General features: G+C 33.2%; 3 protein-coding genes across 6 annotated transcripts; 2 read left to right on the top strand and 1 right to left on the bottom strand.

Moving 5' to 3' along the window:
• Positions 1–573: 573 nt before the first annotated feature.
• On the bottom strand, positions 574–4,969 carry LOC125211841 (Exostosin family protein). 2 transcript variants are annotated; one of them, XR_007174573.2, is made up of 5 exons: positions 4,348–4,969; positions 2,888–3,181; positions 2,710–2,805; positions 1,482–2,114; positions 574–930 (listed from the first exon to the last, which is right to left on the bottom strand). XR_007174573.2 is itself a non-coding variant. In XM_048111778.2 (4 exons), exons 1-4 carry the CDS (start codon positions 4,837–4,839, stop codon positions 1,698–1,700), a joined length of 1,299 nt encoding a protein of 432 aa, XP_047967735.1. In that variant the 5' UTR covers positions 4,840–4,969; the 3' UTR covers positions 1,350–1,697. The 2 variants fall into 2 exon arrangements, 1 of the variants encoding a protein (XP_047967735.1); XM_048111778.2 differs by lacking the exon at positions 574–930 and having other exon boundaries at positions 1,350–2,114.
• An 8,403-nt stretch (positions 4,970–13,372) lies between these two features.
• On the top strand, positions 13,373–16,937 carry LOC125211842 (Galactose oxidase/kelch repeat superfamily protein). Of its 3 annotated transcripts, XM_089067745.1 has the most exons (5): positions 13,373–13,540; positions 13,966–14,106; positions 14,438–14,503; positions 14,607–15,500; positions 16,189–16,937. In XM_089067745.1, the coding sequence occupies exons 4-5, from the start codon at positions 14,941–14,943 to the stop codon at positions 16,814–16,816; spliced, it is 1,188 nt and encodes a 395-aa protein (XP_088923871.1). In that variant the 5' UTR covers positions 13,373–13,540; positions 13,966–14,106; positions 14,438–14,503; positions 14,607–14,940; the 3' UTR covers positions 16,817–16,937. The 3 variants fall into 3 exon arrangements, with proteins under 3 accessions (XP_088923871.1, XP_088923870.1, XP_047967738.1); XM_089067744.1 differs by lacking the exon at positions 13,966–14,106; XM_048111781.2 differs by lacking the exons at positions 13,373–13,540; positions 13,966–14,106 and adding an exon at positions 13,609–13,685.
• A 482-nt stretch (positions 16,938–17,419) lies between these two features.
• On the top strand, positions 17,420–21,510 carry LOC125211843 (nuclear pore complex protein NUP54-like). The gene is made up of 9 exons (XM_048111784.2): positions 17,420–17,965; positions 18,048–18,101; positions 18,698–18,757; positions 18,850–18,960; positions 20,187–20,252; positions 20,443–20,529; positions 20,729–20,830; positions 20,904–21,050; positions 21,167–21,510. Exons 1-9 carry the CDS (start codon positions 17,525–17,527, stop codon positions 21,278–21,280), a joined length of 1,182 nt encoding a protein of 393 aa, XP_047967741.2. The 5' UTR covers positions 17,420–17,524; the 3' UTR covers positions 21,281–21,510.
• Positions 21,511–23,704: the final 2,194 nt, after the last annotated feature.

Raw genomic sequence — 23,704 nt, forward strand, 5'->3', positions numbered from 1 at the left:
ATAACTCATCAAAATCTTAATATATTTATCATTTTAATAATGATTCATGTAAGATATGATTTTTAATTTTCACAAAGAATTAGTTACGAACAATGCTAAAACAATGACACGAACACAAGCTTTAATATATGTTATAGTAGATCGAGATGAAATGCTTCTTTTCAAGTATTATTGTAGAATACTATGAAAATATGAAGATTTTATATGATTCTAACTATAAAAAAAAGTATCTAAAATTTAAAATCATTTTATAGAAGAAAATTTCGATACAAGAAATTATTTTTGAAAGCTTTTAGGCCCGAATAGCCCGATGGGTTAGCCCAAAACCCGGCGGTTTAGGGTTAGGGTTGAAAATTTATAACCCGAAAAATCCATAATCCGAATAGCCCGCACCCAAATAGCCTGCCAATCCGAGTGGGTTGGCCCAAACCCGAACAGATTAGCCCGATTGACATCCCTAATTTCAACTATGTATTTTTCAACTTTCGATAAAATATAATTTTAGAATTTTAGTGAATTACGTAATTTAATCACATTGGGATAAATTACAACATAAAAAATTGAAAAAAGATGTAAAAAGGTAGGAGCCATGAGTAATTAAGGTAATAGATGATGAGTTGTATATGTTGTTTCGTAAATAAAAAATTACATATGTTGGCCAATTATAGTGAATAGGAAAATGGAAAAACGGTTTTAGTGACTTAGTGGTTGGAATGCTCCTCCCTCGATCTGTTGATAGATGACACGTTAATAATGCCAGCAGAGGCGCAGCGCAGTTGCCAATAGAGAGGCAGATCATGTTGCAATGAGTCTGAGTTTGAATCCCACTATTGTTGTATAGTTGCTTTCATCTCTAAAACACAAGTGTGAGACCTTGGGCCTCACATGATGTCGGGCTGGAGTGTGAGGGCCACCGGAATCGCCTTTTTGCTGCAATGACACATTAATAATGGCAAAAGTTTTTAAGAAATTTTGTTTTACGTGTTAAATGAAAAGAAAATATAATATATTTATATTAATATAAAGAGATTTTTTTTCTTAAAAAATACTCCCTCCGTCCCACAAAGATTGTCCCATTTTTCTATTCTCATCCGTCCCACAAAATTTGTCTCATTTCACTTTTTATCCTTTTTTTTTGTAGGGGATCCCATATTTCACTAACTCATTCCTACTTACATTTATTATTGTATAAAACTTATATATAAAAGTAGGATCCACATTCCACTAACTTTTTCAACTCACTTTTCATTAAATTTCTTAAAATCTATGTCCGGTCAAAGTGAGACAATCTTTGTGGGACGGAGGAAGTATATGTCATCTTTTATAGAACAAAGAAAGTGTGAAATCTATTATGGGATGGAGGAGTACGAATTACTAGTCACACGAAAATCAATATCTTTACAATCTGCAGTTAAATCATCTCTTCTCCCTGCCCAAATTCAAGGCCTACTTTCTCAATACTAGCATACAACACTGCATACCTTCGATACACGAACACATCCTGCAAACTGCAACGTAGAAACTCAGCAACTATACAACTCATTCGCCAGCAGGGTACGCACCGCAAATGATTGACTGCGCGTTTCCTGTTTAGCGTTTCCAGTGATGGCCGTGAAAACCCATTACACCTTATTGCACTTCTGTGCCAAAAAGAATGAATATGAATGTACAAAGATATAAGAACATGCTTCTCAGTGTTATCTCCACCAATCGGGTATTTTCAGCCTCCTACTCCGATGCACTGCAAGCTTAACTGCGGGAACTTTCGCCTTCACCTGTCTCCAAATCATATTGACCGCGTCTTCGTTCTTGGGAGGATACTGAAATTCAAAGTGGTGTGAAATGTCTTTGAGTCGCAACCACATGTTTGTCCATTTCTCTTGTGAAACGCTCCTGAGCTCATTGACCAAGTAGCCGGGTTTAAGCGCTTCATCTACTGAGATGAAAATGGAGAACTCCTTGTAGTCTAATTCACTTTCGTAAGGTAGCTCAATTCTGTCGCTCACAATGACGGGGACGCAGTGGCTGACGATAGCATCAAATAGACGACATGAAGATGGAGTGTCGCCCGCAGGATGGAGACAAAACTTTGATGAACGCATATGATCAGCAGACTGGTATATGCAAGAGAAATATAATTTGTTAGTTGAAACATCTATTGAGTATGACTGTGTAGCTCCAGCCATACGAGCAAAGCTAGAAAACTCTACAGAGAAACGATCCCTCAAGAGAACATATCAGTGTTCCTGAGTTTCATCTCGTGACACAAGATCTCAAGCAATTTAGTATCCAGACATTTTCCTAATTAAGGAGCAATAAGAGATAGCTGCAAACAATGAAAGTAAAATATATGAATCTATCTGTATCTAATATAAAATTGAACTCTAATATTACATTTATGTAGGCATTGAATGCTCTCCGCGCGATAATTTAGTAGGCATTTAATGTTCTCCGTGCATCGCACGTAGGGAAAATCTAGTTGAGGAAAAGCAAAAACTAGGATCACATGTAAAATTTTGAAGTAAATCTGAAAGCATGTAGTAGACTGAAAATGGTTCATTTTAGCCCTGACCAAAGAGAAGTACAGAGACCATGTGCACAATTAATGTGTCATTAGACTCATTACGGAATAGCATTTTCACCTCTGTATCTTCTTTAAGTAATACGATTACTATCATGTGGGACAAAAGTAAAAGCTATAAGACTTACCGCTTTGAAGCCTTCTTCTGATGCATGAGCCTCCTCATAAATGACATCCTTTGTTCCATTCAGTGCCTTGTAAAGTTGTGCACGAATTATTCCTTCCTGCAAAATTAGCATGTATGAAACATGTGTTTATTTAACAAAATCCTAGAAAATATGATAAAATCCTGTTTGAATTGCATACATCTTTTCTATGGGTCCTCCCGCGGAAGAAAAGAAGTGTCTCACGAGACTTGTATGGATCTTGACGGTCTTCACTACTATATGATTCTACCATGTGTGGATAGGGCGCAACAACATCTTTAGTCAGAGTGGAAATGTTCATTATGCGCCCAAAATCAGCAACTATGAATATCGAGGCATTGAGCAGATCACGATAATGCCTGAAAGCATTTGGATGATGCATGGGAATCACATGATCTCGTCCATCAGACCTCTTCCAGTAATCTGATTCTCTTAATATATTTACCATCTCCAGCTACAGTTACAAGTAATGTCATCAGCCTTACTAAATGAGAAGATTTGATTTTGTGGCCATATGCCCATAAATAAAAATAATATGCACGAGTCTCTTGGTTATCAATTATCAAATACTATAACACTTAAAAGTCACAAACTCTCCAGTCTCCACTCTCCACCCATCAGGTTTAACTAATCCATTGCAAAAGAAAGGAGGATATGAAGGAAAACCGTATTGTGCAAAAATGCTACAGAAGATAAGCCAAGGCTTCTGTCAGGTGCATAAATGCGATTCTAGGAGGACAGCACAGCAAGAGCGTAAAATACTTAGCACAAGTGCACAACCAGGCTATAATATGGTCTACTGCTGGGCTCTACTGAGCCGTAGATGCAGTTCACATGTTTAAAGTAAGTATGCTCTTGTTACTCTACCATTCAATTTGTTAGGCAAAATAATTAGTACCGGTTATTTTTCTAACTATTCAGAGAACAGCTATTCGGAGGTGCAAGTATCAAGCCCTATCAATGCCAAACACAGGAGAAAACAATGCATCTGTATTTGTGTCAATTTTAGGCTAAAGAGAACCTGATTGCAAAACACTGCAAGATTAGCAAATCGGGCAACAACAAGATGATCAAACAGATAAGGAAAACCATATTTGTTTAAGGTCGAAACTCTGAGGACCGGGTTAAACAACCAAAATCATCACCAAACCACTTATCGAATTGCAATTTCAAGCGATAAAGTAATATTGTTCAAGAAGATAGCCAACACAATGTCTTCAGTGAACAAAAAATGCATTTAACATCTAACTCACAAATGACAGGCCCTATAATTTATAACTTCACATTGAAAATAACCTCTTCTACACACCATTCAATAAGCAAACCGATATATTTCAAATTAATTAGTTAAATGCCGATTAAATGATCACGGAACATTTGTTGACACCGTTTGATCTATCACCAGAGAACTGAATGTTTGATTGGAATATTGTATAGATTACGAAACAAGCTCTATCACATTGCCATCTGATTATGTCAATCGAAATTCCTAGAACTAATGGTGGCGATCTCAATTGAATCACTACAAACAAAACATTTGTCTATCCATACACGTTAACCTGTAAATAAATGATTATAATTATAAATACAAAAATAATTCAATTCTAACAGAAAACGCACCTGCAATTTCTCATCCACAGTATCGATCTCCGCCATATTCCGAACATGAACATTGAAGCTAAGAGACGAGAAAAACGGCACGAAGAACACGTCAGCCAAATCGGCGTCCATAACCCGAACAGCCTCCGTGGCCGACTCCGATTCCCCATCCCCGTCGTAGAGAAGCGACGCCATCATCCAGTACTCCACACTGTGCTGCCGCCGGAGTCCGTCGTTCCACCTCCAGGGGGGGATATTCCGGGCGGTGACCGGAGCGGCGTCGGAGAAGTTAGGGTCCATCAATCCGACATTGAATCGCGGCGGCAGATCGTACATGTAGACTCGGAGCGGCGGCGATCCGGCGGCGCACGGCGAGGCATTATTACTGAGCTGAGGGATGAAATTGAGGAATTGCGATTTGTAATCCAGGGTTCCGCCGAGCAGCAGTGCGCCGATGAGTAGAGGAACGCATACTGATAAGCCGAGGAGAGTTCTGCTAAGAGATTTTTGCATTTAGCTTGAGAGATTGAGAGAATTTGGCAATCGGAAGAAGATGAGAAGTGTGGATCGGGATTTTCGCAATGGAGAGGAAATGAATGAGCAAGATTTTGGTAAATTTTCAAACTGTGATTTATATGATTGGATTTGGGAAAGAAGAAAATGAATAGTAGTATTTGAGTATTTATAGAAAAAATATTTTATTCAAAAAAACTTACTCCTATTTTGCTGTTTTTATTTGCCTGAATCTATGTTTATTTTATTTTAGGTAAGTTTCTTTATTGAGTTGGGAATTGCGATTACTCAGCACAGTAATATTTTAATTATTTTTTTCATTTTATCCTTTTTTTTTACTGTATTAACTATTAAATTTTTTATCGTTCTCAAATTCTCTATTTTTACATTTTTTCACGAGCAAAACTGATTTTTTTTTTACTTCATTTTTCTCATCTCTTATTTATCTGTATTATCTTATCATTTGTCTTTCTTGAATTAATCTTATTTTATGCTTAGTCAACTTATGTATCGGGAACATGTTTCTATGTTACTTAATTTAATTTTGACAGCAAAGACGTATTATTAGAGAAAACTATTGCTTTATCCATATACGATGCATGATCGTTTATTTTATTTGCACTCATTTAAATCATGAACTAAATGAAATTTCATATGATAAAGTAAATTAATACAAATACTCATATTGATCAGAATATAGATAATAACAATATGCAATGAAATAACAATATATACTACTACTACTCATTGTTTATTCAGAGTTAAAAAATTAACTTTTCTCTCCACGACCTCAAACTTCTCATCCTCCGGTGCAACCTTTACGACCTTACGCCCTACTCCATCCCTTGTCGACACACATCACATTCTCCTTCATCATCTCTGCCCCAATCTTTCTATCAACTAGGTCAAACTGATAACCTATTCTGTTCATCGTCAACAACAATCTCTTATAGATTTTCTACTTAATCTGCCGTCTTTGGATACAACGCATCAAAAGAGCGGCGAAACCATAGTGAGCGACTGAGCGGCGGGTGACTAAAATTTTTTGTTGTTTTTGATTGATTAATTGAACTTTGAAAAATTTGTTTGTACCTTTGTACATTTAGTTTTATCATATGCAATTCATTGTTTTTGATTGATTAATTGAAATTTAATTTGTTTGTATCTTTGTACATTTAATTTCATCACTATGCATGTGGTATATATATGATGTCACTGAAAAATAAATGCGGTTATATTATGACACAATATTTATTATCTCTATAGATTAATAAATTAACTTTTATTTGGTTAGTATGCTTTTCTAATGCAGTTTATAGTATTGGCATTGTAGCTTATTTCACATAAATACGTTACGTAATAATGTAAGTGCAGCACTAAAAATTCATCTGAACTAGTGAACTATTACATAAACAGTAATGCAATAAGTCAATAGTTATGCAAGTAAGGAAATAATTATTTCTGTGGATATAATATGTTTTTTCAAAAACAGCAATACAATAACTCAATAGTCAATAACTTAATTTGGATTATTGTTAGGCAGTCAAAAAATGCCAAAACATGTAGTACAATATTCATTAGATATTTTGCCGTTTCTTTTTTAAAAATAAATAAATAGAAACATGGTATTCATATGAAACTTTAATTTTATTCTATCAATTTGAACAATATATATTTCTATCTTCTATACATATAAACTTTGAAACAAGTATAGAAATATTTTTTAGACTAAAAACTATCTCTAAGTGAGATCTAAGATTATTTTTTATTTAAAAATGCTAAGAGAAAGAGATGAAAATAAATAAAATTGCTTGGGGCAGAAAAAAATAGAGCCAAAAAATACCTACAAATAAAATATTTGTCCAGACACCCCGACTATTTTCAGTAGAAAAGAAAACAAATTTGCAGGTATATATAAGTGGGCCAGTAAAATTTAAAAACCCATAAAAGCCCAAGTAAAAGAGCCCATTAAAGCCCAACAGTAGTGTTATATGGGCTTTTTTATTAAGCAATAGTAATACACTTCTTCTGACAATATAGCGTTAAGTTTGTTGGTTTTCAGATACAAAGATATTGAATGGCTAAGGCCATCTCCAATCATTTACACCAAACTCAAATTCATTTTTGAGTTTGGATCACATCAAAAAGTAGTTTTACTCCAATTATTTACTTTAAACTCAAATCCAAAAGAATATTCCATATTTATATTCTTTTTATACCTTTTCAATTATACCTACATATTTACTTAAATTACATATTAATCCCATAATATTTTATCAATAATTTATGTAACTTAAATAATTATACAAATTTTTTTTATTAATATATTTATGTATTAAATATATTTTATATTAAAAAATTACACTACTTTTAAAATTAAATACACTAAACTTGCAATAATAAAATTCAAAATATAAATTGAAACTCATTTAAATATATCGCAATTACATAAAACATATCACGATAAACATAAAAAATAGCTAAAATTCAAGACTCGAAATTTGTGTATTGTTCCCACAAATGATCAACTAGCGCATTTTGAAGTTCCAGATAAGCACTTTTATTTCTTATTGTGTCATATCAGGTCATATACTCTTGAAATAATAACAAGATTTTTTCTGCAATATTCATTCCTATTTAGTTATTATTTGTAAAAAAAACATAATTTATTATAATATAGTCAGCTTGCTAATTTCTATTTAATTATTTTGATTAGAAAAATATATGTAAATTCCATGAACAAATTGTGTCTAAATTATGTGGCTGATAGTTTGAATCAATTATCAAGTACTACTGTACTAGTACACAAATTGACATTATACAAATTGGCCGCCGGTTGATTCAACTATCAAAATAATAATAAGGACTATTATGCAATATTTAAAATTTTTTTGCAGTAGATACTCAATTTTGGTGTTCACTTCAAATTTGGTGTTGTTTGATTAAAAAATCCAAAAATGGGTATGAGTGTGGAGTATGGTTGGAGCACATTTTTACACCAAAAATGAGATTTGGTGTATGGTTGGAGGTGGTCTAAGAACTTAAACTTAGAGGATCAAACTATTGTTTTCATAAGAATCATGTTCTTAATATAAGATTATGATGCCCCAAAAATTAGAGGCCGGTTTTTAGAGTATTTCGGCGATACTCGTGGACCGGTAGTGGAATGGATTGTTTTCCTAATAAATTAGTTTTCTTTTTTAGAGTAGTCATATTCATATTCTTTCGCTTGAGGGAAGGGGCAATCTATTCCTTACCATTGTTGCACAAGAATTGAATAAATTAGCATGGAAACTTTCCTCGTAAAGTCTGTTGAATAGTAGTATTAATTACTTTAATTAGAAGCATCATTACATAGATGATTTTTAGGAGTAATTTAAATTGAAGACTGAAGCAGTCATGTTTAGGATTATATATATCTTTGGTGTGCATTTTATATGATGAGATGAGATTGGACGGTGGGTACAATTTCTTAATTTCAAAAATCTGTGGCATTCTTATCTAGTTATCTTCTGCATATCAGCATATGGATAAAATCCACTTTCACATGTAGTTTCAAGTTTATCTTACTTTTTTGTTTCGGTTTGAGATTAAATTACTAACATATTAGGTGTATTTATTTAAATTAAAGTGTTGTGTTGTAGCAATTTCAAATTTATAATTACTGTTTCAATGTTGCTGGGTTTAACTTTTTACATATATAGTTAAAATAAATTTTGATTACATGTTATTTTTAAAAATTAATTTATGCATGTAAATATTTTATTGAGAGAAAAATTTAAATGTAAAAAATAATATAAATAGATTTTATATGTATAAATATTGATAAAGATTTATGGAGGAGTCAGCAGTTTTTATTAGAAAAATTATTGGAGTTTTTATATTAAAATAAATCGGCCATATATATAATGTAAGATGTGAAAATATAGTGGAAAAGTAGATTTATGGGGTCTATTAAACACTTGTACTACTATAAAAATTAGGTAGAAGTTGTCATATATAGGCCCAAAAGTGGAATATGGAAGCTATAGTGGAATATATAATTTATTAAAATATGAAAATTAAACATCAAAATAATCAAAAGATTATACTCTATCGGTTCCATAAAAATATACTCCGCATGTATTTTCTATTTTTATTCAATCTCATAAAATACGGACATTTTCATTTTGTAGAAAGTTGTCACAAACTCATTACACATATATAAATCAATTTATTTATAACTTAATTATCTCACTATGATCCACTATTACAGTTTAATAAGCAATAATAACAAGGTGAGTCTCATTATTTGTTAATCCTTACTTTATCTACCCTCTCTTCGTGCATTAATCTACGTATTATTTCATATGTACATATTTTTATGGGACAGAATGAGTATTATTTGGTGTTTGAATAATATTATCTATATTATCCATCACTTTATATATTCTATTGTATAAGGAAAAAATTAATTGTCTCAATTTAATTTATATAGATTCAATGTTATAAGGAAAATAAATTATTTATTTTTATCCCTAACTTTAATTAATACTCCTACAGATTAATTTGTTTCTTTCTTGATTGAATTGTTATTTTCTCTCATTCCAACAATTGTCTACTTGATCATATACAAAATTACATGATTGATTACAATACATCCACAATTGGGAAGGACTTTACTACTAATGTTTCACTTCCTCCAAAAGTCATTTTTGGAGGGTGTGTGGAATAAACTTCTTAAAGCAAAGTAGCAAACCATGTCCTCTTATTGACTTTTAATTCATGCCTACCCAGCCTTTAATTATGGGGTTTTTTGTTTGTATATATTATTGACTTGGAATAAAAAAAGATTAATATATATATACATATCGATTTCAGATGACAGAAGGCTTGCAAAAAGATAAGAGTAAAAACAACGCTTAAAATAACAACAATCATTATTATGACAATTATATGGAAATTCGATTACATGATTAGTCATTAGCATCTTTTGAACCAATAAAAAAGATGAAATACGAAAAAAACATAATTATACTATTCAAAGAAATTGACACCCCCACACAAACGTACACACAAATAAATTGTGAGTGAAAATAGACATTAAAAACTATATTCACACAAATTTGATGTTCATCCATTGACCACGTCTCGTCCATTAATTTTTTTTTAACTATTTTCATATAATATCATCCTACTCAATTGTCTATTGTACTCCATATAGCTAATACATAGACATAGTATGTAGCATATCCTTTTATCTCATTAAAATGAAATATTTTTCGTTTTAAGACAGTCACTTATAAAGGTATATTTCTAAAATCAGAAACATTCTTTTATTACCCAAATATCTTAACTTTAATTGTAATGATAACTTAACATCTTAATAAAACTTAATTACCCAAATATCTGAACGACTTATCTAAAATAAAACTCTTCGTTGTATGATTGTATCACACATGAGCATGATATATATCCAATGAGAAATAAAAAAGAAATTTAAAATTTTCAATCGTTTGAATCAAGGGTTAATTGTTCACAGAAATAATTAATCTGGAATAATACCCAAGCCAACTGTATGGACATAAAATTTTCATGATTTAATTGCATTGATGGCATATTACATTAATGAATTTTTGTACTTAAAAAACTAAAATGCTTTGAAAATGATTGTATATTTGTAGGCATCATATATTCCAAATGAAGAGACAAATTTAACATCAAACAAATACCCCAGATTCCAGGAATTGTAGCCAACCACATGTGCCCTAAACTTTTTTTTTCATAAGTTTGAGAATTTAAAACTTGTATATTTCGAGGAGAGTATTATTTTGATAGGTAATAAAATGAAGAGCTCGAATTTATGTGGATTGACGGAGACACACTAATAGTTTTCGACCATTGCTAATTGCCTACGATATTTCATAGTCATAAGTCTCTGTTATCATCAACTAATATAAAGATTGAGTGTGATATTTTATACCTCATTCTTTCATAGTTGACCTTTTGTTAAAACTATACTCCATCAATGTAACACGAAAATATAGAATTAGATGCGTGCTTGTTGTTAATAGCGATTAAATTGTGTAGACAAAAAACTGGTACAGTAAATATTTGGAAAACGTGATTTTGGTCTTATTCTGTACATAATCATGAATTTTAACATTTTCTAAGTTTTCTCGTGACGAAATATTTTGATTTCCTATTTGTAGTATATTATTGATTTGAGCCATATGTATTTCAAACTAAATGTGTTGAAAAAATAGGAATAGTAAAATTTACGTAGTGTGGTATTATCCTCATACAAAAATTTCAAACACTATATAAAATTAGATACAAATTCACAAAATTAGATCCCTTGCGAAATTTAGTTTTTCTAAAAATATGATTATGTTGATTTTTTTACAGGACCAATCAAAATTTCATGATTTGATGATTTTTCAGGCAATTTGAATAGATAAAAATTCATGGTCCCAAAACAAGTCCAGTTATAAACACGAAAAACTACGAAATTGTCATAATTCATCACAATAGATTTAAGTTGATTATTTATTTATGATGACATCCTTTCAATGAGTTGTCTCTTAATTAGGTAAACTTGTGTATTCATAATTAATGGCATATGAGTTTATGTTTATTTGAGATGTGATAATTCATAGTATTTCTCACTGTACATATCTAGATACTACTCCGAAGCTCCTAGCACAAACCTATCATGATCATAGTTTATTTAATTGAAAAATCTTGAACCACAGATCTGAAAAAAAAATTATATTCTCATCCTATTTTGTGATGAGCACTTTTCGAAAAATTATTTTATTGGTAAAGAGTTTGGACCGCCACCTCATGATACAGTGGAAAAGATTCCATTTCGGCATAAATTTACCATTCTATGCGAAGAATAATTAAATATTATAAAAAAATACTACAACTCATTTTATTAAAGATATTAATTCATCAAAAATATATATAGAAATTACCATAAATAGACCAAAATAAAAATAATTTCTTTTTTTTAGGACAGAAAAGACTCGTTAATCTTTGCACTCATGCGGTAAGGGATGTGATCATATCATAACCCATATTTATGGTGATAACCTAATAACCCTCATTTTATGGACGAAAAATATCATTTTATAGAACAGAATATCATTTTATGGTATGCATGCTGAAAAAATATCATTTTATCGTGTATAAATATCATTTTTAGTAAAAATGATACTTTTGACTCATAAAATGATAGGATTATTAGGTTATCACATAAATATGAGTTATGATATGATCGCACCCCATGCGGCAATATCTATTTTTTTTAGTTTCGAAAATATTCTTAACATAATCATGAGAGATTAATCATTTATTCACGAAAGAACACAAAAGTATTTGCATCGGTATTTATTTGCTTGTTTGTTCGTGGATACAATTCATATTTTACGATTTAATCTTCACGATTTTACTACTTTTTGTATTTTAAATTATTTTATTTTAGCTTTTCACAATTAAAGACAATATAAATCAAATGTATTCTATGGCCCACCGACAATAGAGATATAAAAAACAAAGAAAAACCAAAGTTGTGTATGAAATTAACTAACTAATCACTTATCAAATTCAAATATCATTGACCTCTCATAATCTAACTACCTAAATTGCGCTAGTGGGTAGGTATGATATTGAACAATCCGACTACAATAATTATAACAGTGAGAAAAACTTTATTGCATCCGATTATATGGGTTATCTGTTGTAATTAATTTCATAATTAATCAATGCTAATTTAATAAAAAATTATTAAGTAGTACTCATAATCTAGTAAATAGTTAAATTGACTACAAAATCATCAAGCTTGGTCATATTATGGTATGTTTCAAAACTTAAAAAAATTGACTGATGTATCACAAAATTTTTAAAAATTGTAAAGAATGTGATTTTGGGTTGATGAATATATGTAAAATTTTAGTGACGTGGATGAATAGTGGCACAAACATTTACTAATGTGACAACGTGGATAACTAATGATGTCGTTTTGAGGTTAAAAAACTAGAACTATAAAACTTGGTTAAATGGCCAATTAAAAATTTTGAATTTCAACTCAAGGGTGTGATCGAGTGGCATGTGACTCGTCTATTCTTAATAAAATGGTCATGAAATCGATCTCTGCCTTGGTAATTACTGGGCCCGCCCCCTTGATAATTACTAAAAAAAAATTGATCTTCTTAATTCTATTATTTGAATCTTGAAAGATGCATAACACAAATAAAATAATCTATTTTTCATAATTTATAAATAATTCCACTTTAATAAATAAATAAATAAAAGCCTTAAATTATGGATGCCATCAGGTTAAGAAGTAGTAATTATTTTAATTTTTTCTAAATGCAACTAATAATGATTCTTCGTCTATTTCAAGTCGAAATTCCAGAGAAAAAATATCTTAGCAATAGTACTATTATTTTATAAAATGATAAATGTAATATTTATCCTTGGTGAAATCTGATCATATGACGTGGCATCTCTCTCCCATTCTGCACAATAAATAGAGTTATGGTTATGGTGTTGGCAATTCCATACCCATTTTCCCTCGTTTCAACATCTGATACTCACCGCCTCCTCTCCATAACTCATTCTTACCCACTCCATTCATTCTCTCTCCTTATCCATTTCCTCATCCCTATATTTACTCCCCAATCGTACATTCTCTTCTCAAATTCCGCATTTCAAGGTATAACTTTTTTTATTTGATTTTTCCTTTCCCGTTTATGTTTTTTTATTTGAATTTAGTTCGTTTTATTAGATCTGTGAGCAGTTACCACGGTTCTGGAATTTTTTTTGGTTTGGAGCTGATTTATATCTATCAAAACGCTATGGTATTGGATCTAACGGTTTTCTCTTATATATTTGTACAAATTTTGATTCTGTTGATTGGTTGCATTTCAATCAACTATGTAAATTCCATGTATCCGTTGCATTTGTTTCGTTGAGATTTGAATTTGTCATTTTCTCTTTATATCTATTTTTGTGTGTAGGCGGAAGTAGGTTTAGAAATTCCACCTTCAATCATTTAATGCCTTACTGTTCATATAATTGATATTTATTTATTCATTTATTTCCACTTTTTTCGTTTTTCAACTTGATTGGAAGGAGTAGTTGGATTGTGGTGGGTTTGGTTGGTGGGGAGGTAGCTCAGCCCGCAGCTCAATGGTTGCATCTTCGAAGCTTGATATTACGATGCTCCGCTTTTGTTGGGATTTTATCTTTTATAAATTGTTGAAATTACGTCAATATCAAGTTAGTTCCAGCTTGTCATTATATTAACAAATCCATCGATTTGGATGATTGGGAATTACTATTTGATTTGGTCAATGACCAGTCTTATTATATTAGATCTCTGTTCATATTGCCACTTATGTAAAGCTGATAAATCGTGATTGCAGCGTTGGATTGATTTATTGGGTTTTATTAATCTTCAAAATTGGAATAATAAGATCTGCACCTTGTTGTATTCTTCAGAATCCTAAATTTGGGTTGTGCTTTGACCTTACCAGGCTTACCTATTGTTTTAGCCAACTAGAGCTGATTTGAGATGTATAGTTATCTCATCTTTTTTTATTTGATGCAGACGATTATACAGTAAAGAAATGGAAGTCCGCGGAGGTTAAAACTCATAAGGCTATGGGCTTGTCAGGTTTGTTTTTGTTCCATTAGCGTCCCTGCTTATTGATCGACTATTTGTTGTCTTCTCGTCTCTTCATATGCTCTCTGTTTGATGGGTCCGTCAATGATTGTAGGTGTTTGGGCAATGAGTGTGGGGAAAAGCACTTCAGGAAACTTGAACTTTCATATAGGGTTGACGAATCGGAGTTATAGTGCAGTAGGTGAAAGTGGTATGGACATTGAATCTGATAACCATAGAAAACCGTTGGCCTTTACAGCTCAAAAGATCCGATTCACAACATCTTTCATGCCTTGGTCTTGTAGAATTCCCATTAGTGAAGGATTTTATGAATTTTCTTAATTAGAAACCCAGATTCTATTCGTTGCATTGATACTTGTCTTCCTGAGACATTTTTTATTCACGAAAGTTGTGGTACCAAAATTCCTATAACCTGTGACTTGGGAAAGATGCCGGGTCCTATTTCTGTGAAGAGATTCAAAGAATCAGATATGTTCTCTGACTCTTTCCAGCTAGATACTCCAACTGCACAAGGTGGTTCTGTCTTAGTTCCCGAAGCTGTTATTGCTAAAACCAAATCGTTCTTAATTTCTGAGGTTGATGATGATTATCATAGTCCCATCTTGCCTGGGTTACCCGATGATGTTTCTAAGCACTGCCTTGCTCTTGTTCCCCGTTCTGATGTTCCTGTCATGGGTGCTGTCTCCAAGCGATGGAGATCCTTTGTCAAAAGCAAAGAGTTCATCACTGTCCGTAAACTAGCTGGAATGCTTGAGGAGTGGCTGTATGTCTTGACTGTAGATGCTGAAGGAAAAGAGAGCCACTGGGAGGTTCTTGATTGTTTTGGACATAAACGGCAGGAACTTGTGCCAATGCCTGGGCCTGCTAAAACAGGCTTCGGCGTAGTTGTTCTGAATGGAAAGCTTATGGTCCTTGCTGGGTACTCTATCAGTGATGGCAATGCTTGTGTTTCATCAGATGTTTACCAATACGATTCTTGCCTCAACAGGTTTGTTTTCTGTTACTTCCGCCAGTTAATTTTGAAGCATTCAATTGCTCTAGTTGTCCATCTTGTGTATGATGCTACTAGATGATTCTTATAGATGTGAACTAGGTTCATGCATGGTGATGTTGGCTAGTAAAAGAGTTTCTGTCCAAGTTATTTTATTGCTGGATCATTCTATAATTTGATGATTTGTTAATTCTATGTTGATGTTTGTTGATATGCGTTCAATGGAATAGATCACTCTGTCATTGCTTTCACTTTGTGACTATCTCTATGAACTTCGATTATACGTTAATTTTGTCACAAGGCAGCAATTGCTGGCAAAATTATGTCTCCTTGTTGATATATGCATCACTGTTTCATGTGTGAACCCCTTGATGCTCTGTGCCAGTTGGACTTGACCTTCTCTACGACTCTCCTAGCTCTGGCAAGCTTTATCGGAACGTTTGAACTCAACGGTTACATTGTTTTTTGGAACTAATAAATACCAATAAACTAGATATGCACTACATAGGTATTGTGTAGCTAGCCAGACTCTGCATTTGTGTGATTTACTTATAGTTTAATACTTTTACCTAGCAAATGCAGAATTACTTCGCTAGTTTTTGTCACGGATGCTTAACTCGCTCTTATCTAACAGTTCAATGACAATGATGTTTTCACTTTTTCCTAATATCTGCACCACTTGCAGCTGGAGGAAACTAGCTAATATGAATGTGGCACGCTATGACTTTGGTTGTGCCGAAGTTAATGGGATGACCTACGCAGTTGGAGGATGTGGAATGGATGGAGAATCTCTCTCATCTGTCGAGGTATACGACCCTGAAGCTGACAAGTGGACAATGATAGAAAGTCTGCGACGCCCCAGATGGGGCTGCTTCGCCTGTGGCTTCGAGGGGAAGCTCTACATCATGGGTGGAAGGTCCACCTTCACAATTGGAAACTCACGGTTCATTGACGTGTACAGCCCCGATAGCCACATGTGGTCCCAGATGAAAAATGGGTGTGTTATGGTCACTGCTCACGCTGTGCTCGGGAAGAAGCTGTGCTGCATGGAATGGAAAAATCAGCGTAGGTTGGCAATTTACAACCCCACGGACAATTCATGGAAGATGGTACCAGTGCCAGTGACAGGAAGCTCAAGCATTGGGTTTCGTTTTGGGAGCTTGGACGGGAAACTCTTGCTGTTCTCGGCAGAGGAGGATCCTGGGTACCACACACTGTTATATGACCCGAACGCTGCACCAGGCTCCGAGTGGCGGACTTCCGAGATAAAGCCGGTGGGGTCATGCTTATGCAGTGTTACGATTGAGGCATGAGTAGTTATATGCTGGATTGAAACCTCCATTTTCATCTCATTTGATTTTACTTTTTGCTGCAAATTGAAGTTTGTCTACTGTTTTGATTAATGGAAACATAATGAAGGGAACTTTTGTTTCATTTGTGAATGACTGTAATTTGTCACACTGGTTTGGATGTGATGACTCGCAATTAGGTTGGCATTACTAATACTATCTTTAAAGTTGATTAAATATGGTTTCTCATCTTCGGTTGGTTTTGAATTATTGCAATTTATTCTTTTTCAGGGGAAGCAATAAGCTTTAAAGAAAGAATAAATGTGGAATAGATGAAAATTGTTGTAAATTATTTTTGGAATAATTCATTACTTCATTTTTAATCATTTTAATTGAATCAAGAAGTTTTTAATTTCCATAATTTGGTAACTCAAAAAATAAATTTATAAATTTGTGTTAAATTCTAATTTTGCATGTTAAACATTAAATCTCGTCTATAAATATAATTTATATTGAGCAATATTAGAATAAAAATCTTATTTAATTACAAAGTTAAAATAATTTAATTTTATAAAATTGAACAAAAACAAGGCATACCCTTAATTTGGATGAAAATATATACGTACATCTGATTTTGATTTCAAAAGCATCCAAGCCGGCGTCGTATCGAAATTGGCGGCAACCGCCGAATTAAGAAATCCCCAATCTCTGAATCTAGGGTTCCGCCACAAAATGTTTGGAGCTCAGTCGTCCACCCCGGCCTTCGCCACCCCTTCCTCCACCCCCGCATTCGGCACGCCTTCAACTCCCGCGTTCGGTTCATCGCTCTTCTCCACACCATTTTCCCAACAATCCCAACCGCAGCAAACGCCGTCGCTGTTTCAGACGCCTCAGCAGATGCAGCAAACTCCATCGCTGTTTCAGACGCCTCAACTGCAAACTCCGTCGCTGTTTCAGACGCCTCAGCAGCACACTCCGTCGCTGTTTCAGACGCCTCAGCCGCAGCAACAACAGAGCCCCTTCGGCTTAACGACGCCGTTTAATACCGCACAGCAACAGCAATCCACTCCTTTTAGCAATGCTCCTCAAACCAATTTCATGAATCAGCAATTGACTACTCAAATGGCACCAGTTGCTCCCCTCCCGTTCTCTCTAGCCGATCGCGATATTCAAGTGTGATTCCTGTTTATATATGATCCTAATTGATTAACTTTTGAATTATGTTGATGTTGATCGCTTCATTTTGTCTCTACAGGCAATTGTGGATGCATACAAAGAGGAACCTGGGAACATGAAGTATGAATTCAAGGTCCGTTTCTTTTTTTGCCAACGTTGCTCTTTTCTAAGTACTGTAAGCATATGAATTTGATTTATGAATAAATCCCTGAGTAGCAACTGTTACAAATGCCAAATTGCCAATGCAATACCCAACAACATTATATTCAAGCATGACTCTTTGTTATTGAGGGTTCTTATTGTGTTTGGATAATGTGGATGTGGTTTAGTTTTCAAATGGGCATGTGTGATCGGGTAGAGGGGGTGAATGAATAGTTGTACTTACCTTTGCTGACTGAACAGAATGTGAAGAAGATTTTCAAGGTTGGCCTTTACCTTAGAGGACTTCTTTTATCGACTGATGTTGTGCTGAAATTGAGCATGTCCACGGTTGTAAAACTGCATTGAATTCTGTTGTGTGGAATTGAAATGAATGAGGAAATAATTACTAAGGGATGTAGTGCGCTCTTTAGGTGTAAGAGCATCATTTTCAGCATGGATGTTGAAAATTTGAAACTAGAAGAGTACTATTAGAAATTCATGTCTCTCAAATCAAGAAGCTTTGAGCTTTAACTCTGAAATCGAGCTCTTTCTTATTTGGATACTTATCAAGATCATTTGGTTTTGCAGCACCTGTTGTTTAGTGTGACTGAACCTCAGTACAGGTCAAAGCCTGGTGGTGTATCAGATGTGAGTGTAGTTTAAATTTGCATCACGATAGTATTAATTATGAATGTATTTTTGGAGTTTTGTAAGTCTGGTAAAATAGTTTGAGCTGCCAGATTATGTGGGCAGAAGCCATGGCAAAACTAGAAGGTATGGAAAGTTCCAAAAGAGAACGTTTGTGGCCTCAACTTGTGCAAGGTTTCAAAGATCTTTCCCAGCGCCTTGCGGTACGTGAATATTTTAATTGAACTTTTCTCTGGATTGATTTGGGAGGATCTCCACTATCCTTCACACCATTTGAAAAGTTTTCCTTTCTAAACTTGAGTTAGAATCTTTTTAATATATCGCTAAACCTTGTGTAATGTCTTTGTTTTGCTCCAATATAGCCTCCATAAACTGCTAGATTATCTATCACATTAGGCGTTCATCTGATACATTTAACACTTATTCTGACCATATATTCTTACTGGTACTTATGATAGTCTTCTTTCTCATCGTGTCATATTACCATTTGAAATAGTATGACTGTATCTCTAATGGTCCACACCATTTACTCAAAAATATTGGATGCATAAAGGTGACAAGAGGATATTGATTATGATAACGTTTGGTACATGCATAGATATGAATATATGCACATGCCATAACAAATTCAGCTTAAGAGATATGCTTGGATTTGGCATCATAAAGCCAGGCTAAAATCAGTGTGCTTGATAATTCCATAAAAACAAGCTTCTATTTGCATATATTTTGAGAAGCTTTTGTTTTTGGGAAAGCATAGTGAATGTGTAAAGGAGTGTGGTGAGGAAAAAAATATTGAAAAAGGCAAAAATTCCTGCTTGGGCTGCATATTAAAAAAGTATTCTAAAATTCTAAAATCATGTGGTGTAATTGTTATGTTCTAGCACGGCCTTTGCTCCATTTGGATTGTTAGAAACAAGAGAGTTTTCTAGGAATATGAAGAATTCTAGAGGAATTATCAACTTATTATTTTTGTATGGGTTGCATGAGAATGGTAGGAGCTGGGAAGATTTGGGCTATTCTTAAATTTCTTAATTTAATTGCTATTTGCTTAAATTTTTTATTTTCCTGAATGAATTATGGATTTGTAATGTTAAATGTGTTGTGTTAAATCAAAAATACATGTTTTTTACGTATCGTATCTTGAAATTTTCATTTTTGAGAATTGACGTATTTACTTCCCTGCAGTGTCGCTGTACATATGTTATATTCCATATTTGTCCACGTGCTTTGTAGAAGATTCATAGTAAAACTTTAATTGCTTGGTTTATTTGGTCTAGTCCATTCAACAATCTTGTATTTACATGAACATCAGTATGTTATTATTGCCATTATTCTGACTTTCAGTTGTTTTGAATAATCAATAATCACAACCTGCTTCTAATTTTTACTAATAAGTTTCTTATGATAATCCATAAATGCGCTTCTTTAGCTTCAAGATGAAGTCATACTGTCAGATTCTGAAAGACTGAAGATGACCCAGAGCAATGTGAAGATGGTAATCTCTCTCTCTCTCTCTCTCTATATATATATATATATATCGTATGTATAAATATATTTAGAGGGACAGGTAACACAGAATAAGCTTAAAAAGTATAATTCACATGCATATGCCCTCATGTCTCTCTCTCTCTCTCTCTCTCTCTCTCTCTAATACTCCTTCTGTATCCATTTTTCCTTTGATGCAGCTCCAAAGGCATTTTCAAGCTGACACACTTCCTTGGATCCAAAGAATGCAACAGAAAGAGCAAATCCTTCAAAGGCGTCTTTTGAGGGTAGGATTTTGTCTTGTTTTTCTTAAATGTGAATATTCAAAAACCAGGATTATTCGAGACATGGGTTGAGCATGGCATATGCAGGCTACTGGTTGCTTGGTCTCTTATAATTGCTATAGCACAACTATTTTAGTATTTTACCAATAGTATTTAATGGCATCCTCCTGTTTTTCATTATTGTGTGTTTTATGTTAATAAGGTAATGAGAATAGTAGAGGCGCTGGAGGGTAAAGGTTGTCGATTACCTCTGATGAAGGGAGAAGTAGAATTAGCAGAGAAGTTGGCTGCAACAACAAGACAGGTTACTCTTCACCTATTTTGTCTCGATTGAAATGTTAAAAGAGGATAAATAAAAAAAGTATTTGAAGTTGCAGTTGAAGGGATCCGGAGCAGAACTTTCTAGACGGGTTCAGAATCTACTCATGGTATCTCGCCTTCAAGCAGACAGCCTAACTGGTAGCTCAATGTATCTGCCAGGATCAACCAAAATTCATGAACAAAGTCTATCCGACATGCAGGAGGTTCAATGAAAACTAACTTTACTAGCATGCTTATCATATCATCCAACGGCTTTCTGTAAATACCAAATAAGTTGTGTTACCATATTATTGAATGTGTTAATGTTGTTATAAAACAGGTGTTGCAACGACAGACTGAGGCTATTTCGAGACTTGGCAATGTGCTGAAGCGGGATGTGAGAGATATGGAAATCATAATGGCTGAAGATACAGTGATGACCCAACAAGATTAACTTCAAAGTGAATTCTGCAGCACTCTGTCCCTCAGTTGTATCAACATTTTTTTTGCCTATTTTGTTTCATTTCATTTGGTAATGTGTATACATGTTGGTTTATATATCAAATGGACCAGTGAGTTCGAGGTGGTTATGAAATTCTTACATGGGCTAGTTCTGTATGCCTCAACATAATCTATAAAATTTGATTCAAAAGAGATGTATAAAGACTATGTTTTTACAAGTTATTTCATCTCTTAAAACAGTTTGTTTATGTTTTTACAAGTTAATAAATCTCTCAAAAACAAGTTCTTTATCAACCGCAAATGGGTAATTTGCTTGTAAATTCTGAAACTTTCATAAAATTTTAGTTTTGTATATCAACTTTAAAACCAACTAAATTATTAATTTGTTAGGATTTTACAATCAAACAGTTGACTTTTACTTATAGCCTGATGTCTTACATATGTGGTATTAGTAAACGTAAACCCTTACGATGTCACGTTTTTTGGCAATTAAAAAACATCTTATTACTCTCTCCATCTAAAAGAAATCTCAATATAGTGTATATAAAATCTCATATACGTAAAATATCAATAAAACTGTATTGATATTTTCTTATATTTGTGTTGATATCCTCATGTCATATTGTTGATATTTGTAATACACTATGTTGATATAAAAAAACACATGAAAATTATCATATGATAACATAATGACGATATTACCATTTTGTTGATATTTTGTCTACTATTTATTGAAATTTGTGAGCTTTAATCTCATCAAGAAACAACAAAACAAATCGAATCGCGAGAATCCTGTGAGGGTCCGGGCCGCTCGCTGCTGCTTGACTGCTGGAATGTGGAAGAAAACGCTGACGCGTTCCAGCAAAGCAATGCGTGATCTAAACATTGCTCGATTGCGTTTTTTTAGAGCGCCCATTCAATGAATGTTTTGTTCCTCATCTTGCAAATTAAAAAAAAAAAAACTCCCCCATTGGGAACCTAAATTCAATCTGCTACCAAATTTGACCACAATGCTAATTCAATTTGACCTCCTTTAGCCATACTCTCACTGAACATTAGTGGCATGCATACCTCTTCCAGTTGAGTACCTATAAACGTGACTGCAGATCCAACGCATATGATACGTTTCCATATTATTTGAACTTTGTTTTCAAATATGCTTATACCCATCCTTTCACAAATCGTATCAACAAGCTTATCGTAGGAAATCTTTCGTCCAACATAATGAATCCTGATGAGAAAGGAGGATTATATGAATTATCTTTCCACCCCAATATAAATTGACACACCATGGCATACTGTCTGCAATAATGTAGCACAGAAATAAATATGTACTATTATTTTTACATTCATCATTATGTAGAAGAAACTTTATACATCATCAATATTTTTATAATTAATTACACTACAATATATACTATCATAACAATCCATCAAATATTGGTCAAAAATTATGTATACTAACCGAATAGGAGGACTAATGAGTGGAAGGATAGGCCAAAATTGAAATCCTCTCGCTCAAATCGCCGATTGGGTCAACCCGGGCAAGGTTTTCGCGCAGCTTGAAGGTTTTTCGCATTTGGGATGAGTAAAGCATTAGGGTTCGTCATTTTTGGGAAAGACGGGACTGATATCTGTGTCCACGATAAGACGCCAACTTGGTTGGCGTTTTAATTAAAACACGCCAAATACAATGGCGTTTCTAAATAGGCATTTTTTTTTATAAAAATATGATTTATTTTAGCCAAAATTTGCTTAAAAACGCCGACGGAATAGGCCTTTTTTGTTAAACACGCCAACAACATTGGCGTGTTTACGATAAATACTGTATTTAAATTAATTCAAGAAGAAATTGTAACACGCCAATCAAGCTGGAGTTTTTACTTAACTAGTTTCACACCCGTGCATTTTATTTTATTCACTTTAATTTTAAATTGTTTAATGAACAAAATTAAAAAAGTTTTGAAATAAAATAGTATAAACGCGCATGTTAATTAGAACATTGTTAGATCTCTTTTATAAATAAAGTTATCATATATAAACAAATATATATTTTATTTTAATAATTATAATTAAATTTTGTTAACAAAGTTAACATACAGTTACCATACACTCTTAACATATTTAGTTCAATAAATAGTAAAACACAACATCAAAATATAAGAAATATAATTGTTGAGCTCCTAAATTTTATTGTAGGAGCTCCTAAGTTCTATTTTACACATATTGAAATATTCAATTATATATTATTATAATATTCCTGTATTAGAAAACAAATTAGATGGCTCATGAGAGTTCCAAAAATATCATAAAATATGTAAAGATGATAGTAATGAAACAAATGAACACAATTAAACACTGGACAAGAAAATTAGTCATTTACTTCAAAATTACTTTATTTCGTAAGATACTTATA

The sequence above is a fragment of the Salvia hispanica genome, chromosome 3, assembly GCF_029641045.1.
Source record: "Salvia hispanica isolate PSC_SH4W2 chromosome 3, Shi_PSC_v1, whole genome shotgun sequence".
NCBI classification, from domain to species: Eukaryota; Viridiplantae; Streptophyta; class Magnoliopsida; order Lamiales; family Lamiaceae; genus Salvia; species Salvia hispanica.